The 18,912-nt window shown below is 45.6% G+C and overlaps 1 protein-coding gene across 14 annotated transcripts in view; it reads right to left on the bottom strand.

Annotated features, from left to right (window-relative positions):
- The window catches only part of LOC138970133 (uncharacterized), a 44,793-nt gene that overhangs the window by 10,281 nt on the left and 15,600 nt on the right, over positions 1-18,912 (bottom strand). For 8 of the 14 annotated variants that reach the window (XM_070342653.1, XM_070342671.1, XM_070342649.1 and 5 more), the window contains exons 2-6: positions 17,798-17,900; positions 16,682-16,827; positions 12,288-14,102; positions 7,066-7,170; positions 5,927-5,986 (exon numbers count right to left, since the gene is read on the bottom strand). In XM_070342653.1, the coding sequence (XP_070198754.1) occupies positions 5,927-5,986; positions 7,066-7,170; positions 12,288-14,102; positions 16,682-16,827; positions 17,798-17,900 (2,229 nt within the window). Of the gene's footprint in view, positions 1-2,048; positions 2,261-3,129; positions 3,205-5,926; positions 5,987-7,065; positions 7,171-12,287; positions 14,103-16,681; positions 16,828-17,797; positions 17,901-18,912 lie in introns of all 14 variants that reach the window. The other 6 variants (XM_070342636.1, XM_070342628.1, XM_070342631.1 and 3 more) reach the window with 1 other exon arrangement.

An 18,912-nucleotide genomic window follows, 5' to 3' on the forward strand; every position in this document is an offset into this window, starting at 1 on the left:
AAAAACATTTTCCGGAACACACATACACTGCGAAAAACAGCAAGACAATCCGGAAGGGAGGGCGTTGAATATCGAAGGGAAATGTGCAACAACGAATCCTCAGGGGCGAAAGGTTTATGGCACAGGAACTCAATTTAAGACAACATGGACCGAATCCGGGACACAGAGATTAAAATTGAGACACAAGGACCCAATCTGAAACACACACATGACGTAGAAAACCAGTCTAGGGTATAGGGACCCAATCTTGGACAGAAACTCAATCTGGAACACACACACTCATTTTGGGATACAGGAAACCAGTCTAGGACACGTGACCTCAATCTCGAACACAGAAACTCAGGTTGTGACACAGGGAACCAGAAGCAGGAGTTGAGTCAGACACAGGAATACAGTGTTGGGCACAGAAATACAGTGTGACACAGGAAACCAGACACAGGAATACAGTGTTGGGCACAGAAATACAGTGTGACACAGGAAACCAGACACAGGAATTCAGTGTTGGGCACAGAAATACAGTGTGACACAGGAAACCAGACACAGGAATTCAGTGTATGACACAGGAATACAGTGTTGGACGAGAGACTCAGTATTGGACAGAGGAATTCAATCAGAGTCACAGGAATACAGTGTTGGACAGGGGAACTCAATGTGGGAGAGAGGAACGCCTATACCACCTGTCCTCTTCCTTCTCCTCGGCCTTAGAGGAGAATGCGGCGGTTCCCCGCGTGGGAACGTTCAGGCGGGGGTCGGGGAAGTCATAGGGACTGGGAAAGTACTTGACTGGCGTTGCGGGCTTGCCGAGGAACCTCGACCTTTCCTTGGCCGCCGTGTAAGGCAAGGTCACCACCTGCTCGAAGCCGCTTTCGGGACGGCGGACTACCACTTTGGAAAGCACTTTTGTCTTGGTGGCGCTACCGTAGGACTGTCAAACAAAGCAACATGTCTTCACGTGCATTATGCTGGTCCAACTGGATGTGTGCGTCTGCCGCGCAGTGCTGCACCAGGGTGTGTGGGGGTGAAGTGCAAACCTTGGTCTTTGTGGTTGACTGTGGGGAATAGTTCTAGAATATGCTGGACATGGCAACAACAGAAAAAACCCACTGTATTGTGCATGGCCAGTGTTCTGTTGTCGCCATGTGTGCGGCAGTTCTGTCTAGGCTGCTGACAATGTGAGTACAGTTAAAAAAAATACAATGAAAAAAAGAAGAGTTAAAAACACCAACACCAACTGAACCTAGATAAAACGCTGACAATATGTATAGACAGTTCACATGTGCTTTCTCTTCCGGTAACATGGTTACCTTCATGCACCGCGGTTTATATTGGTAACATCAACACCTGTTCGCTCAGATTGTCAGGTTGGCCATAAACTCAAAACTACGAGAAACAAAAAAGTCACAGTCTACGTGGGAAGAAAAAAAAGCCAATTGAAATGTTGTCTCATCCAGGAAAGTCTGAGATACACAAAGGTCCCCAACACATGGAAAGAAATTCAGGAGTAAATAATACATGTTTCTTTGAGGAAAAGGGGATACGTTCATGGCCGTACAATCATGAACGGAAAAAAAGTATCAAACTATTAACTTCGGAAGTAACATTTAGCAAACATTTAGTAAATTCGAACATACTGCAAAAACCAGAAAATATAACGCAGTAAAAATCAACAACTCCAACACCCTCAAAGAGTTGCACACTTTCAGCGATAACTCAGCATATCTCAAACATTCCTGCAGCAAAGCTCTGAAAACTGAACAAGAAACAAAAGAAGCGAGAGCAAGGCAAACAAAACACAAATGTCCATCCGCAGAAAGGAAAAAAACCCACCCACCCAACTGATCCATCTGGCGTGCAGAAAGAAACGTTAACGTTAGACTTGAAGCTAAGCATGCACGCCAAGGAGAGAACCAAAAACAAGTTGAAGGAAGACAAGTTTCAGTCAGTCAAAAACAAAAACAATACACAAATCACAACTTGGCGTTCGCCTCCCGGGAGTCAAGAAAGAGGCGCCAGGAGATGGTAAGTGCGAGCATGCGCAGTGCACCTACACGGGGTCATGTTTTTCCATATCAGCCATCTTCCGGAGGACGCGATCTTTGGCGCTGGTGGAGTCCTCTCCTTCCTCGGGCAGGTATCGGTCAATCATCTGTCGATGGCGGTCCATCCTTTCTTGGGCGTTCCTCACCTGACTGCGGATGCGACCGAAGGAGGCGGGCTCGTAGAGGACGTCTTTGGGGTTGATCATTGAGTCCAACCGGTACTGTTCGCCCCCAAGACAAGGGCAAGGACAGCAACAAAAGACCGTGGGGTCAAGGACATGTCAAGGTGACTTCAAGGGCAAGGGTTGTGTGAGTTCGATGCATGATTAATGAGAGTGGAATTACGGTGCTCCTGTGTCTGTACTCTACAAGCGCAAAATACTCTTCACAAAGTGCCACTTAAAACGATGGATTTGTTAAGCCGTATAATTCAATTGCAGCGTCTGAAACAGAATTTTGTGCTCGTTGCTCTGTGTATTGTGGCTGACAAATATATCTCGACATACAAGGTTTTCGGATCTTGAAGTGATCTGTTAATACAAACCTACAAATCTGTGTGAAGCGTAACAGCAAGAAATAAATCTGTTGTTAGTTTACGTTTGCTACTCTACTGTACAAGTTGCCACACAGGTAACAGTTTAAAGATAACATCTTTTTCCATGTTAAAAGCTACTTTTGTTTTGTCAGAAAGGCCATCCCCACCATCATTATTAAATCCCCTTAGCGTTCCCTTTAAAATGAATCACACAAAAAACAAACAATCTAAATTTGCTCGCAGCGACACTCACTATACAGATTCAAACCTATGAATAACAAACAAGACAAAAGAGAGTTGATGTTGGCACCGACGACAAAAACGGACAAAAATCAGCTTCTTCTTCCAACTGCAAAACTTCTTTTTTGATAATATTTTGTTATTCCAAGAGTCAGAGGCCTGGCCTGGTGCCGAATTTATATGATTTATGCTGATAAATGAAGGAACAGATACATGTCGCTTTCTACTTGAAGTTTTCTTGTTTTCTTTCTCAGGCTTTTCTGTTTTGTTTTCTTACATTTCCCCCCGCTACGACTGAAATGTATGGATGGTTACCTGCCATGAAAGGAGGTTCTTGGGCTTGGAGTATCCATCTTCCGTCCGGATGATCTTGCGATCAGAAGGTCTTGGCTGAAAGACACCATTGCCAAGTTGTGCCAAGACTTTCAGGCCATGATGTGTGTGTGTGTGTGTGTGTGTGTGTGTGTGTGTGTGTGTGTGTGTGTGTGTGTGTGTGTGTGTGTGTGTGTGTGTGTGTGTGAGTGCTTCTCTAGAATGTGCGTGCTGAATTTTCACTTTCTGTTTATGTTTTGTCTTCAAAGGATTTTGATGTGTTTGCACATGTGACTGCTTGGCATAATATGAAGACCATTTATTCGTTTTACTGCATTCACCGAACTACACCTCTGGGATATATAAAAGAAGAAGTATGGCATTTTCATCAACGTGTTTTGTTGCAAAGTTGCACGTGTGAAATAGCATTCTCAAGTACTAACTTCTCATGTGCATTAATAGCATTTCCCCCATTTCTTCCAGTCCATGGGGATATTTGGGAAGTCCAATAACTTTTCTCTCCTCTGTGAAGTTTCGCTCTTTTTTGTTGTTGCTAGAATACGAACTGACTGCTTTCATTTGCGCATACCAAAGTTGTGATAACATTTATGGAGAATACGTCTACGGTTAAAAAAGTCTTCATATGTTTGATTCCGTATTAAAGATTTCAAAATTGAATGAACACCAACGTGCCTTCCAGTTCCATTTACCTTATTCTTTTATTCATCCCAGTTAATTTGTGCTTTATACCGTGTTTTCATTCATCACATTCCTATCTGATATGCAATACCCCCTATCAACCCGCAAATAGTTTCATCGACGTATAATTTAGTATTAAAGACGTTTGAGTCTTATAACAACACCTCTCATAAATTATAACTCTCTTTAACAACTCTCAAGTTTTTCCGTCCTCTACCAGTAGCATGAAACACATGTCATAGTCTCTTAACTTCTACCACTATGATACGAAATACAAGTAATTCATGTAACCGTGAATGACAAACAAATGTGATGTGTTTTGAGTTGTATGCGTTGGGGTGGTGAGGGTCGGGTGGGGCGCTATGATGACGGGGCTAGGGGCTAAGGGTCAAGGTATGGAGGGCCAGGGGTCAGGGAAATGGACAAGGGACAGCGGCCGAGAAAGAATGGGCAGAACAGTCGCTGACTGGGGCGGACTCAAGGATCTGGTTCCTATGGACGTACAGAATTTGCAGCGGTGGACGACTTCTGAAAACCAACGTCTGTGAGAAGAAAAACCGGTGCCAAAACGTTCTCTGGAAGAGAATGCAAGTCAGTATGCCAACGATTACAAGTCAATGAGAATCTGGCAGAATTGTCGCTTGTAACACGTTCAGAAATCGTCGCCGCCCGCGCAAGTTGTGATGAGTTCGTCGAAGGCTTCTCCTCTGTACACTTGCTCCGATCAAAAGGCTACGAAAAGCTGTGCACTGCGGTTAATTTGCAACAACATTAGACACAGGTAGTAACACAAACATAAACATTCGCAGACATAGCGCGCCGCACGCTTTGCAAGCAAGATTTTAAGTCATTAGCCCAGCAGTTAATTGCCCTTTAGCCAGCGAGCAGCAACAGTGTCAGTACCAGTGTTTCAAAACCTCATGCAACATCCAATCAAATCACACCTTGCTTAAACGCATGCGCACTAGCCAAATAAGCATGCTGTCATAACTTGCTTCACCGTCCATGGTGACCTTGAGTCTCAAGGTTATGGTTTGGGACCAAGATGGAGGATCTGGACATGAGAGTTGGATGAATGAAATGGAAAGGATTGATGGCTACAATTGAAGGCAGGACTTTGCGGTTTGGACCTTTGTTGTAATTGTTGATGTGATGTGTCTACAAGCAGCAGATAGCTAGGCCTGATGGTGTGAGCAATGAAAGCAACAGAGACATTGAGCTAAAGCTTTTCTTTTTCCAGATTTCCTGCATCGAACGCGCCACACAAGTATTATTCATTGTGCTTCAGAGAAAAACCAGCTTTGACAACTTTTACTCTTCAGGCTGTGGTATACGTTTATCAAGTCTTCGAGACACTACGATCTGCTTATATCTCCCACTAAACTAACGATGGACGACAAGTTTGGGGTAACCGACTCTATTTTTCAAACATAGCTATTGCCCTTTTTCATCGGTTCACCTGGCGTGGCTTTGCTCGTCTTGGAGAAAACACAATGTCTTTGGCAATAAGACTTTGATGTGAATGGTTGATTCGTTGTCATAGAAAATAGACATGTAGCCTACTTACTGTCTCAAATGCAAACTGTGTGACCAACTTCAGATAAACATGAGTATAGAAAACACAACCTCAGTGTCAAAAATCAGTACCCTTCCTTGATCGACGTGTTCCTCCCACTTGAGAGAACGTGGAAACAGTGAGAAGGTGCTCAGCTGTCACAGTGGAACAGTGTAGACTGCGCCCTCCTGGTTCTGAACTAAATATGTGTTATTCAAGACAAGATGATTCTTATTGTTTTAGATCTAGTTCGTGGATTTTATTCATTACGATTTAGATCCAAGTCAAAGATTTTTTTTCTCACAATATCAACATTAACTTTTGAAGGTTTTCTTCCCTAGATTGACCAAGATCAGGAATAGGAACAGGTCTACATTATTTACAGCATCGTAACAACAGTGATGAGCGTGACAAAAAGAAAAGCAATAACATGGTGAGAGAGAAAGTGGCAAGTTGAACGGGTGCACAGTGCAGTATGATGAAAATGGCCCAGTCGCAGATGAACAACCTTGCAAAGTTAAATGACCCGAGGGACAGAAAACTCACCGCAGAAGGCACGGAGGAGCGCAATCCGCCGGAGCTGGGGAGTCCAGAATAGATACTGTCCTGGAACACACAGCAACAACACACGCTTGCCAAAGGGGGTGCTGGGTCAACAACAGGGGCGAGGCTTCAGTGGGGGCGTGCCGGGGGGCGGGGGCTTATGGTGCTGCTAGCCGCATCAAAGTGCTTGAGGTGGATGCATCTGTTGTAAAGCTGCTTCAAAGTAGCTTGAAAACACAGGCTAATAAATACATCAGTCTAGGATACATGGTTCCTTTAAATGAAGCAAGCAGGATGGAAGCAAGTGCGGATCTAGTTCTTCTTGGACAGTTTACAATACAGCGTCTGTTCTTAGACAAACAGTCTCTTTTGTTTTGCTGTTCAATTTTTTGGTTCGAAACCAAAGAAATATATTGATGTTCATAATACATGTATGTATATATCATTATATGCTTATAGAAAAAGACAGCAATGATGGCAATGATCATGGTACAATAATGTCCGTGTACATTATTTTAATTTGTGGGTTTTTTTCTGTCTGCAATTGAGCGTTCCATAAACGTACCTTTCTTGTTTATTGGTTTTTGATTTGAAACATTAGCAGTCTATCGGTTTCGGATTTTTAGATTTGAAGCTTCAACTGTTTGCCAAGATCCTGATCTTCACTTGCTTCCGTCTACGTAATTAAAGCTGATTGTCCGGTTCTGGTCCAAAATAGAAGTTTTGATTTCATAAAAACAATCTGTGCACGAAAGAAAGGTGCTCTTTGTATTGCCATTCATGTTTTTCTGCGTGACTTACTTCTTGGTCAGTCATTCTGCTCGATAACGTTTTACTTTTACAATTTTGGAATGAGAGAATCACGTCCTCTTCGATTAAAAATGGGGCTTGTCTTTGGCTCATTTTGTTAACTAAACTAATTACAAATTCAAACAAGCCACAGAGGAAGTAGTTCTCTCATGAGCCCGGATCAGGAAATACGTCATCGACTGAGGCAGGGTAGTGAGGGGTGATGGGTAAAACATGAACAGGATTTCTGCTGAGGGAACAACGCTTGCTGACCTAAACCAGTGATGGATTCTGGCCGCAAAATGTTGGGACCAGAACCTCTAGGTCGAGGTTGAGATCAGCTGTGGAATTACCTTGCTGTCCATGCGCAATTGCCGGTACTTCTTGGCCGCGTACTCGGAACGAGGACGCCTGCGCTTCATGGGGTCAGGTTCCATCTTGCTGGCAATGATTGCCGCCTATGTGGGGCAACATGGCACGTACATCATCAGCCACTGGGCTTAACCAAACTCACTCAACTTTACTCTGTTCTCTGCCATTCTGGGCACTTTTTCTTATCGCTGTAGTATTCTTTGTTTCATTTACTGTTTGTATTGAATTACTTCTTCGTCGTATTACTGATAAGTTCGAGAAAGAGTTTTCATGAACATTTACAAGTACTCCTTTATGAGCTGTTCGTTGATGAAAATTGGTTTAATCATTTGATTTTATATTATTATCAAATTCGTTTTCACTGTGGCATAGCCAAAAATATAGATATTTACATTTCTCAGCATTATCACATCAAAACAAAGAGTTAAATCTTAAATAGCTTATTCGTGGTAATTAAAAAATGATTTTAAATGATGTATTCGTTACTTCTTGTACTTTGTACTCTAAACTGATTGGATTCTTCCTTAATTAATTAACGCTGACTTAGCTAATTAACCTTGACTTAGCACGGTGCAATGAGCAAGTGACGTGAAACACTTCTAGCTGGGGTTAGTATCAAATGTGGGCAGGCAGACCAATCACAAGACAGCTTGCAGGCTAGCTGGAGGGCTGCGCGCGCGCCCCTGTCACATGGCAGTCATGTGGACATGCGCGCACGCGCAAGTATCATTATCATCAAGATCGCCACCAATTGTTCGCATACTAAATAGCTTGAACATCTGCTGCTCTTAACTCTCCATTCTTGCCTTCCTTGCTTTTGTGTGAGAAAATCAGGGTTAGAAGACAAGAACAGGTAAACAAATATTTTGCATATTTCGGTTCGGGGTGGATATCACCAGTAATCGCCGAAGGTAGACGAAGAAGATCGGCGATTCCACCTCGCGGTCTAAATCCACCACCAAGGCTCCCGACTTAATCCACGGTTTTTATTTACCGAACGTAAATGTAAGGGTCTGGGGTAGGGATTTTTTTTCTTTTCGTTGCGCATGCTCCGCCGAACGGTTTCCCTAACAGGCTTCATGCAATGTCATTGATGAGCAGTTAAGGCAACATTTATATCAGTTTTTCCCGACTTGTGGTGGCCATCTTGAAAACGCATGCTGAATGCACGAAACCTGGCGTGCATTGAAGCTGAAATTGATGTGGATGAAAACGACCATTCATTAGATGGTGATGGCAATGAAGTCAGAGTTAACATACATCGTGCACAACAAGAATCATTCCCTGAAACAGTGTCAGTTGAACTCGCAACAAAGCACGCTCATTCTTTGCCAAGAACATGAAGGACTCTGAAACAGTGTCACCATAAAGCCTGCAGCGTAAAAAGTCGCACGAAACACAGTGTAGCTGAAAGCGAGCTAAGATGTGAGTGTAACGGAAGCAGCGAAACAAAGTTAGTGACGTCATCAGTGCCGTGGTCTCGCAAGCGATGACGAAAACAAGACACTGATGACGACAGCACGAAACAAAAAGCAGCCTTTGAAAGGAGACAGTACGGCGGAGAGCGCTCAAGTCCGCTTTGTCACTGACACAACGAAAGGGGGGGTGGAGCCAAGACTTTACGCCGAACAATAGCTTTCATTCCCAGACTGCTGGAAACACTGCTAGTTAGGTAACTGCCGTGCAGCCGCAAAACATAGCACAGTCAGTGCAAGTAGAGAAAAAAGGTCACCTTCGATCGGTTGCTCGGCCCTTTGCCTTTACGCGGAACATAGACCTGAGGAAAGTCAATGAGAGACTCCCGGAGAGTGGCGGGCTTGGGTTTGGGGTAGGAGGGCAGGGTGTAGTAGGGCAGGGCGTAACGACCCCTCCCGCGAGCCACGGGGGCTCGGTACACGGGGGTGGCCAGGACACGGGCTCTATTGACGGTCCTTCTGTACCGCACGGGTTCCTCGACCTGCCTGCTACGTCTACCGTAGTAGCCACGCACGGGTTCCTCGACCTGCCTGCTACGTCTCCCGTAGTAGCCCAGCACGGGTTCCTCGACCTGCCTGCTACGTCTCCCGTAGTAGCCCCACAGGCCGATTTCCCTGCTCCTAACGGGCTCACGGGTGAGGAAGAGCCGAGGGACCCGATGGGCGGTCAGGCCCGTAGTGGGCAGATACACCTGCTGGGGGACCAGGACAGGGCGGGGCCTGCGTACGTAATACGACGAATACTGACGGCGCTCCAGATAGCGGGGAGGAGGCGGGGCCATCATTGCCGGCGGCACGCTCCTCGCCCGCATCCTGGAGCGCCAGTCTTCGGGGCGGGGCTCGTACTGATAGGAATAGACGCTGGGCCTGAAGGAGTCGCGCAGCACAACCACTGGCGGCACGGACCTGGCCCTGTCCGCCAGCTTGCGCGCGGGGGGAAGAGGGTCTTCGTACAGCACTACAGGGCGTCGCTTCAAAAAGTAGGGCTCATAGTAAGGGGTCATGGAGTCGGCGGCATTGGTGGTGGATTCTTCGATGTACAGACCGCTGTCTACCTGGTTGGGGTAGTAGGGGCGGGGTGGGAGAGAGGCCGCTCGTGGAGCCAGCGATCGCCCGCGCACCACCCGCCGGGCAACCACGGAGGTTTGAGGCGTGGCGTAGCTCTCCGACGACACCTGTGGGAAGGCAGGCAACATAGTGTTAGGCACATCCTGGGAAAGGAACAATGACTGACAACAAGGGGCGGGACCTCTTGCGCTCCTCAAAGGTAGCCTTTTACACACACACATTAACCTGGGACTGAATAGCATTGCTAAGGATATAAATCATAATCGTATCATGGATGACGAGATAATTTGAGGGATGAGAACTGCCCGAAGGCGGGTGGGGGAGAAAGAGACAGTGAGAAATAAACCAAAAACAGAAAGAACTGAGCAACCAAAAATAAGGAGCAGAGAAAGGAAAAGAAGAGCATCACAAACCGGGATAAAGAACTAAATATAACTCAAACGCCATAAAAAGACGCAAAGCAGATCGTGTTAATGAGGGAGTGTCGACTAACAGCTACACCGCCGCGGCTTGCGTCACCTACTTCCCAGTCTCTCTGTACGACTAGAACGGACTGATCAGCGACATTACGGTATCGCTGCGTCAAACTTTGGAAGCTTCTTCGTTTTGCACTGTGTTCGTTTCGTTCCTTCATGTTCTGTACACGCTGCGGACGCATGTCGGCAAATCGCAGATGATGATAGCAGATAATACTTCTGGCAGCCCTCCTGTCTAATATGTTTACTGGCAAAGCTAGTGTCACAACAAGCTGGGTTAGAAGTCGATGGTGTGTTAGAAGCAGTATCACCTTGCTAGTGAACGTCACAGCAAGTAAAACGGAATGATTCAACTGCAGTTCGTGTTCGTTTGGTTACAAATGATCGGACTGTTAGTGCGAAGGTGATTGGGAATCTGTTGAGCGGCACACGACACGCCTTATTCCAACATGGAATAATACTGAACCCCGTCTGTAATTTTACTGGACTCATTCTGTATTTTTTTTATGCTTTTAAGAATAGCCATGTACAAATTTCGGTAAAAGAAAAGCACGTGTGTTGCTCAACATCTTCAGCGGAATGTAATGTGTACTCAATGGGCCATGTCACGTCAATTTTGTTTAATCTTTGAAATTTCATTTTGAAAATAAGTTCCAGACATTTGTTGCGTGTCATTTTGAATTACCTTGGTTTACATTTCTCTTTCTTGAAAAAATGTCTGAAAGGATTTCAATGGAATCTTGCCTTTTGACAAGAGTCACACTCATCTCAACTATTCGTGAAGCTGACGTGGCTCAGATTCAGAACATTCAACCTCTTGTCAGAAAAAAATGACTGAATATAGTAAGTGACATCTCATGACACAATATGTGACTGGAAACTACTGACAACGTGTGATGACGATGATAAGGTTAAGTGAAGGTGTCAAAAGCAATAGGGCGTGACATGTCCACCACAGATCCAGAGCACAAAGTGCCAGAAACCTTTGGGCGCCAGACAGCTGACGAAAGCAAAGAGGAACTATGGGAGCGTACGCTGAGGGGTTCCTTTTGCTCTACTCTCAGCAATAGACATTTATATGCACTTTTTTTTATCACCAGAATGTCAGAAAGGTCAAATATGGCAAGCCAAAGTATTTACGAAGGCAAAAATTTAGCGAGTTAAGTGTTGAATTTGAGCTCAGCGAACGATGCAAAAGAAGTCAAACAAATCGAGATGGGCTTTGTCACTGAAGACTCCCGATTTCCTGAGCTCTTAACTGAAATTTTCACCGATATACATAACAACGCTTTTGGTTCAACATTAACACTTTTTTTTCTAAAAATTCTTCAGTCAGTCTTTGAGTTTTGTTTTGCTTTTCTATTTTTGATATTGTGCGCACTAGCTGAAAGTACGCATTGAAAAGTAAGTAGCAGAAAACAGGGAATTAGCTGACTGACTTATTGGTAGAGTTTTTCTCTTTGTTGTTGAAAGCAGAAGTGATGACAAGGAAAGCTTGCCAGTTCACCTCGCACAGTTGTGCTTTGCCAACATTTTTGCCTTGTTCTGCATTCTGGTTCACTCTCCTAATCTCGTTAAAGACCTATGACGTGGATGACGTCACGTGTGGACATGGCACGTGCAAAGGGAACGCAAGGTATTGAGGAACAAGCAAGGACGCATAACAAGGATATATATTGTGTATAGGAAAATGGTCTTCGCCTTAGGAAACTTGACTTTTTCTGAATCCCTTCCATCAAAACAAAGTAACCTAGGTTCTTGTACATTTCAGTTACTCTCCCTTTTTTTTAAAGGCATCCCATTTATCTCTCTTGTTTAGAAATCGGCTGTGTTTGGCTAAAATTGACCATTTCCCGAATTTGTGAATAGAATGCACACTACAAGGTAGGAGGTCACTTTGGGAATACTTGGTTTGAAGTTTTCTGCACATCATCCCGATTATCGTCGTCGCAGTTACTGAGGGTCATGCTCGGAAAGGGACAGGGTGGCGTCCATGGAGATACACTTCGCATACACTACAAGAACGACGAGCTATTATTGACAGAGGTCAGACGAGCTCACTTCAAACGATACAACCTCTAATAATAAGGACACCCATTCCGCTCGAATCGAAACCAACGAGTTCAAGATAGCAACACTGCACGTGCAAACAGGGCATGACAGGCGGCCACGTGACAGCGTTACCTTGATGTTAATCTTATCGAGCACGGACAGCTCGTATCCCCCGGTGGCGGACTCGGGGATTTTGATGGCCTGCGAGGAGTCGGGCAGGCGGGGCTGGATCTCCCCGAGGGAGAACACATCCACCCGGTGGGTGCGGCCGTCGTCGTACCGCGAGCGGTAGGTGGTGACAGGAAGACGATCGAGTTTCTGTGAGGTCAGGTGCTTGACCGGCACGTACTCGTGGCTCTGTGTGTAGGAGGGGGTGTGGGTGGAGGTGGTGGAGAGACGGGGGCCAGTCTCCAGGGGCGCGAGGCCGTACTCGAGACGCCTAGACCTGTCCCTGTCCAGACCAGTGTTGAGGGCCAGCCTGAGAGCCTGCATGCGGTCCATGTATCCGGCCAGGAAGCTGTCCACGGGCTTGACGGTGGCCAAGGGCTTGATGGCCAGCAGGTTGTCGTCCAGGCGCGGGGAGCGGCCGTACAGTGGAATGGGGGGTGGGGTGTAGGTGAACCCTACCCGCTTTCCTTCGGGTGACAGTCCCGCTCCTTCCACGCTGAGCACGAGGCTGGCCCCTTGGTAGGCTGGAATAGCCAGAGTATTGAGGGCGCTCTTAGCGCGCTGAATGGAAGAGGCAATCAAGGATTCGAACAGCTGCTGACTCGGGATGTGGGAGGAAGGCACGGCGGGTGAGCTGGCAGCCAGGGAGGATGTGTAGGGCACCACAGACCGGTAGGGCAGAGGGGGGAGGGACACACTGGGGGCTGTGGCGGTGGGGGCTTTTAGAGAGGGGGGAGTCAGGTAAGAGGGGAGGTAAGTGGACAGAGACAGATCGGTGGTCGGAGAAGGAAGGGCGCGAGAGTTATAGCACTCAACGTCTACATCGTCGTCGTCGGCGTCGTAAGGCGACAGTTCGAACAGCCCTTTGGTCTGAAGTGGGCGAGACGGTCCGAAAGGCACAAACTCCGTGTCCTGGTCAACATAGTAGGGTGAAGAAGAGGAGGGAAGGTCGAGGATCCGACGGTAGGTTGGAGGAGAAGAAGGCGGGCTCACACCGGTGCAGTCAATGTCATCATAACCAACTTCATACGTACCGTCCAGCGATCCCGTATCGCTGAGGACAGACAGGTCGCTGCCCTCGATAGACTCCAGGTCGTAGTAAGGCCCGAACCTCCCCTGCTGCTTGCCGCGTTTCCTCAGCAGCCGCTGGTAGTAGTTGCCCGCCGGGCGACGGGCGGAGGCCAGCACACGCGGGCGACGGCGAGTGGGATACACGGGCTTGTTTTCAGGCTCGAACTCAACATAGACGGGCTCGTAGCCAGGGTGCACGGGGGCGGAGCTGTAGGTGGGTCGGGTGTAGGTTGTGGAGCCCACTCTGCCCGTGTTCAGAAGCCTGCTCTCGCTGAGCGTTGAAAGGGGAGGGGGAGGCATGGAGCGACGGCTGAGGACGGGGGAGCCCATGGTGGGGGTGTATGACGGGCTGGACAGGTAGGGGTCGACGGACATGGCGCGGGGCTTGCGGGGCGCCTTGTCTAGCGAGGCCTCCACGTCCTGATAGAACGACCTGGCCTCGGAGGCTGAGCGCGGCAGGCTCCCCCCGTACCGCCGCCAGCTGCCCGAGCTAGGGGCGGGGCTGGCACTGGCCATGGCGTCAGAGGTGGACAGGCCCTTGGTTGGGGCGGCCTCATTGGAGTTCGGGGCGAGAGACGTAGCGTAAAAGCTCGAGCTCTGGTTCTTCCTAAGGGTGGGCTTGCCAACGCGGCGGGGGAAGCGCCGGGGACCAAAGGGGGTGGCGGACGACGTCAGGGCTGACGTGTCTCGGACAGACCCCCGGGAAGGCTGCACGACAAAGCCACCAGGCAACTTCTGTTACTCCTCGCCCGTCTTATCTACCTCCAAATAGATTCCTTACGGACACTAACCCGTAACATTATTTGTTCGTCTTCTTGCCTTTTTTTTTAAAATCCTTATCTTAACACCAGCCCGCTACTATCCCCCACTATTTTGCAGTATCGCTTGCAGCGGACACTGTACGTGTATCTTCCGCTCATGTACCGATTATAAACAAACTCTCTGGAACTTACCCGTCCTTGTGCTTCGTAGTAGCATCATTGCGAAACACACTACCATGGACACTATTCTATTAGACTACTGACTGAATCCACGCTTCGGATGCCTTCTGACGCTTTTTCCACATCGGCTCAAACAAGCGACACTTTTCTCAGCTTACCTTAATCCCGTCGGCCTCTTCTTTTGCGTTGCTTCTAACCTCTATTGCCCACCTACTCTGGCGCAGCGCAAGGTCCAAGTCTAAGTGGTTCTACCCAGTAGATGACAGCATTTACGTAGAAAGGGTTTAGCAACATAAGGTCATGGTTTGGATTGTATCATTAGGGTAGCCATTTGCAATGGTAACATGGCGACCAAGGAATGATCCTATTCGAACTTATTCATTGCAAAGCATTCATTCACACTGTCTGACTTTGCCGGCAGGGTAGGGCTATTACGATAAAGGAGGGAGGAAGAGGATTTCATGCAATCGGGGCATGGCGTGGTGTGCAGTGTACATTCTGAGATTCTACACATTGAACTTTGAAGCAACGCTCTCTCACTGTTCCTAGCCTAACACGCGGCGTGTATGTGTTCAGTAAGCGTCGCGACCGTTACTTCTGAAGGAGCCAGACAAGGAGGGTCTACCGTTTCCAGAGTCATTCTTCTTCTCTTCTTTTCTTTCTGTCTTTTCGAAACTGACTATCTGCACTTCTTTTCCTTTCTCTGCTACTGCGCTCAGGCCTAATAAGGTCAACGACTACTACTGAAGACAGGGTACGACAAAGTACAAACAAGCGGGAGATATTCAGAAGGAGGAGATACGAAGCCAGGAACAGAGAAGAAATTTTGAAAAAAATACCAACAAAAACATCCTAAAAGAAAAAAACCCTGAAACAAATGGAAAGAGAGACAAAGAAGAGACAAGCGCTACGGAGAAGGGATGGCTATGATGGGATAAGTCAGACTACTGGGTTACACACAAAAGCACAGAGGATGGCCATGGACAGAAGAAGGCACGTCCATCCGACAGCAATACAGGAGCCAGAAGAGACGTAAGGAAGAGATGTAAAACAATGGAAGAGGGAAAAGTACGGTAAGTTTTAAGCCTGTCCTAAGCCTGCCTTGATGGCACTCTGAGGGTGCAGTTTCATCGCTGGAGCAGCGCGTTACCCTGAGCTACTTTGGGATCTGTGGGGACTAAACTTTGAAAAAAAAGACAATCAGAATTGTGTTACCTTTCATGAAAACTGCCAGAGATTTAAACAAAGTAATAATAAAATCAAAGAAAGAGGCCATAAATGAACAAAGGAGGTATACATCAAATCAAAGTAACCTGTTACCTGAAAGAAAGACCATAGTGTTATATCAACAATAAACGAAGACGAAACAGTATCAAGACAAAATCCTTATCAATAATTAAAAACGGGTATACACACTTGAGATAAAAAATAGTTAACGTGACAATTTATGCTTTGATATTACTTTTACTTCATCATACTTCTTTTCTTATTATCACAGTATAAACTCGGCTACTACAACAAATGTAAAATGTGATAGTTGTTATCTCTGACATTTGTGAGTAATAAGCGATTACATTTATACTTTTATGTAATTCATTGTTCAATTTTATTCAAATAATTTTTAAGACTTTGCTTCACACACACGCCCTCACACGCACACAAAAACACACACACGCACGCACGCACAATAAGAGTGAGTTAGTGGTGATAAGACATTTTACAGAAATACCTCAGTCGAAATAAACCATAACTTTGAACCAAAGAGGAAACTAAAGGAGAACTAATATTAATCTTACAAGAAAGTTGACACGAAAGGCTTACAGTCGTGCTCTTAAAGTAAAGTAAAGTAAACAAAAAGTACACCACAAAATCAATTAACACACCAAAACAAAAGACTGTCGCATGTTACTACACAGTTCACACAAACATATACCAAAAATAAATACAAGAAAAGTGTCCGGATGCATGTACAGATAAAATAAAACGACAGGTAAACGTGGAATTGTTACAGACATGCGACATTTCGAAACAAATGCCAACCAAGGAAATGCTGAAAGAAATAGAAACTGGAAATAAATTCAAATGAATAAAATGAAGGGAGAAAAGAAAAGACATTTACAAACAAATGAAAAAACAAATAGACAAATAATGGAAATCCCTTTTAAAGAAGAAAACTGAATAAATGATAAAAATGACAAAAGCAAAATGGATAAATATAAGAAAAACACTCAAAAGATAACACCGAGTTTTTCAGACAAACAAAATAAGAGACCACAAAAAGATAGGGAGAGAATGTACAGACCACAGAAATAAGGGAGATAATTTTCCACACTTCCGGGTACTCACGATAGCACTTGTAGCATCCCTTAGCAGTTTCTGGTCGCGCCCCCTGGATCTCCTGACAGTGTCATCACTCGTGTCCAGCGTGGCATTCGAAAGATAGCTGACGTCACTGACACGGTCAAACAAATAGTAATCGTCCGCCCTCGAGTCTGTATCAGAAGCAAGGAAAATGTATCGTTTTGTGACATGCACACACAACTAAACAAACCAAGTTGTCTCTCACTTGCTTAAAAAAATCAAGATAAAAAGGAGAGGGAAAAAAAGCGCTTAAATCCTTCCCTGCCATAATACGTATGAGGTACGTTTTTTGAGATCATAAAAAAAAAACCAATACTCTGACAAGGAAATCAACCGCTGTATTTTGCCCTATAAAGTGCAGCAAGATGGTAGCTTCCCCTGGAGACGATTTTACCTGATTTGGTCTAATTGTTAAACCTTGCCTGTCATGATTTTATATATATATATATTTTTTTTACAAATTCTTCCGGCAGTCAAGTGGTTTTATGTGGTCAAAAACTAAGAAAACTAACAGAAAGTGTGTCACAATGCGAATCATGGGGTTACATGAAAGTTCTGGCACTTCTCCTTTGTGACGAAATTGAAGGATGCTGTATCCCATGTAAAACCAGAACATATCTCTGGTGGCTTTCTCGATTGTTAACACAGGAAGGAACTATATCTTGAACTTTTTCAAGAAGTGTGAATGTGGGTCAACCCTGTCTCAACTTCACTTCTTTTGAAAATGTGTTTCTCTGCCAAGCTAGGTCAACCAGCTTCGTGAAACGTATTCGAAAGATTGAAATAACTTTTTCTGTAAAAAGATCGCGAGCTAACTACAATGTGTTCTTCTTCTGATTCTGCTCCAACCTCTGGGCTGTACTTAGACCTAAATAAGTGTTTGATTTAAAGAACATTTCAGAAACTGTAAACTGTACCTAAATTAGACTCACATTCTATAGACGATTAACAAAAGAGATATGACAATTTGAGTCGCCTTGTGGTGAGATATGTGCGTGTTATAAATTCTCGTATTATTATTAATATTTATCATTTATTTGAAGAAAACTGGAAAATCTACCTAACACTCCACAAATGATTGACAAAGGAGATTGTACTGACCATGCAAAACACTGGAAGCGCGGGACCGACCCGGGTAAAAAGCTCCCACGGAACGGGTGGGCATGGCGTAACTCTTGGAGAAGCTTCGGCCTGCTGCACTGCTCTGAAACCAGAAGAAAGCACTGTCAAATGCAGTCCTGGGCGACAAAAGAGCAAATCAGGGTTCCAATCTTTTCACAGAAATAAACTGCAGATTGGGTTTGGTATATGCACTTGCAAGCAGAGAGATAGTGGGGTAGGGGGGTGAGGGAGAGACATAGACATACCAGATAGACAGACATACATACAGTCAGTCAAACTGACTGACTGACTGACTGAGAGAGAGAGAGAGAGAGAGAGAGAGAGAGAGAGAGAGAGAGAGAGAGAGAGAGAGAGAGAGAGAGAGAGAGAGAGATTTCTACCAATATCCAAGACTACCTCCACAGACAGAAGCTGCACCAATGAATGACCTAAATATGTCCTTCACAGACACTGGGTCCCGCTTTTCAGAATACATGTCATGGACAGAAATGCACGTGCCAAAAACTGGATTTCAAGCACAACAATAGGCCTACTAAGCTACTTCAGTACCCCAGAATACGTTTGGGCTTCATGAGTGAAACTGGTTGTTTTAGGCAAGAATTGCATGCGGCTTTGTGCATGAAACGGGTTGTGTTAGGGAAGAGTTGCTTGCGGCTTTGTTCATGAAACTGGTTGTGTTAGGCAAGAATTAATTGCTTGCGGCTTTGCGCATGAAACTGGTTGTTTTAGGCAAGAATTGCATGCGGCTTTGCGCATGAAACTGGTTGTTTTAGGCAAGAATTGCATGCGGCTTTGCGCATGAAACTGGTTGTTTTAGGCAAGAATTGCATGCGGCTTTGTGCATGAAACGGGTTGTGTTAGGCAATAATTGCTTGCGACTTCATTGTGCATGAAACTGGTTGTTTTAGGCAAGAATTGCTTGCGGCTTTGTGCATGAAACTGGTTGTTTTAGTCAAGAATAGCTTGCGGCTTTGTGCATGAAACTGGTTCTCACGTTTTAGTCAAGAATTGCTTGCGGCTTTGTGCACTGATGAAACGGGTTGTTTTAGGAAAGAGTTGTTTAGGTCTTGTTTCAGACAAGAGTTCATCAGAGC

This window comes from Littorina saxatilis, linkage group LG1 (assembly GCF_037325665.1).
Source record: "Littorina saxatilis isolate snail1 linkage group LG1, US_GU_Lsax_2.0, whole genome shotgun sequence".
NCBI classification, from domain to species: domain Eukaryota; kingdom Metazoa; phylum Mollusca; class Gastropoda; order Littorinimorpha; family Littorinidae; genus Littorina; species Littorina saxatilis.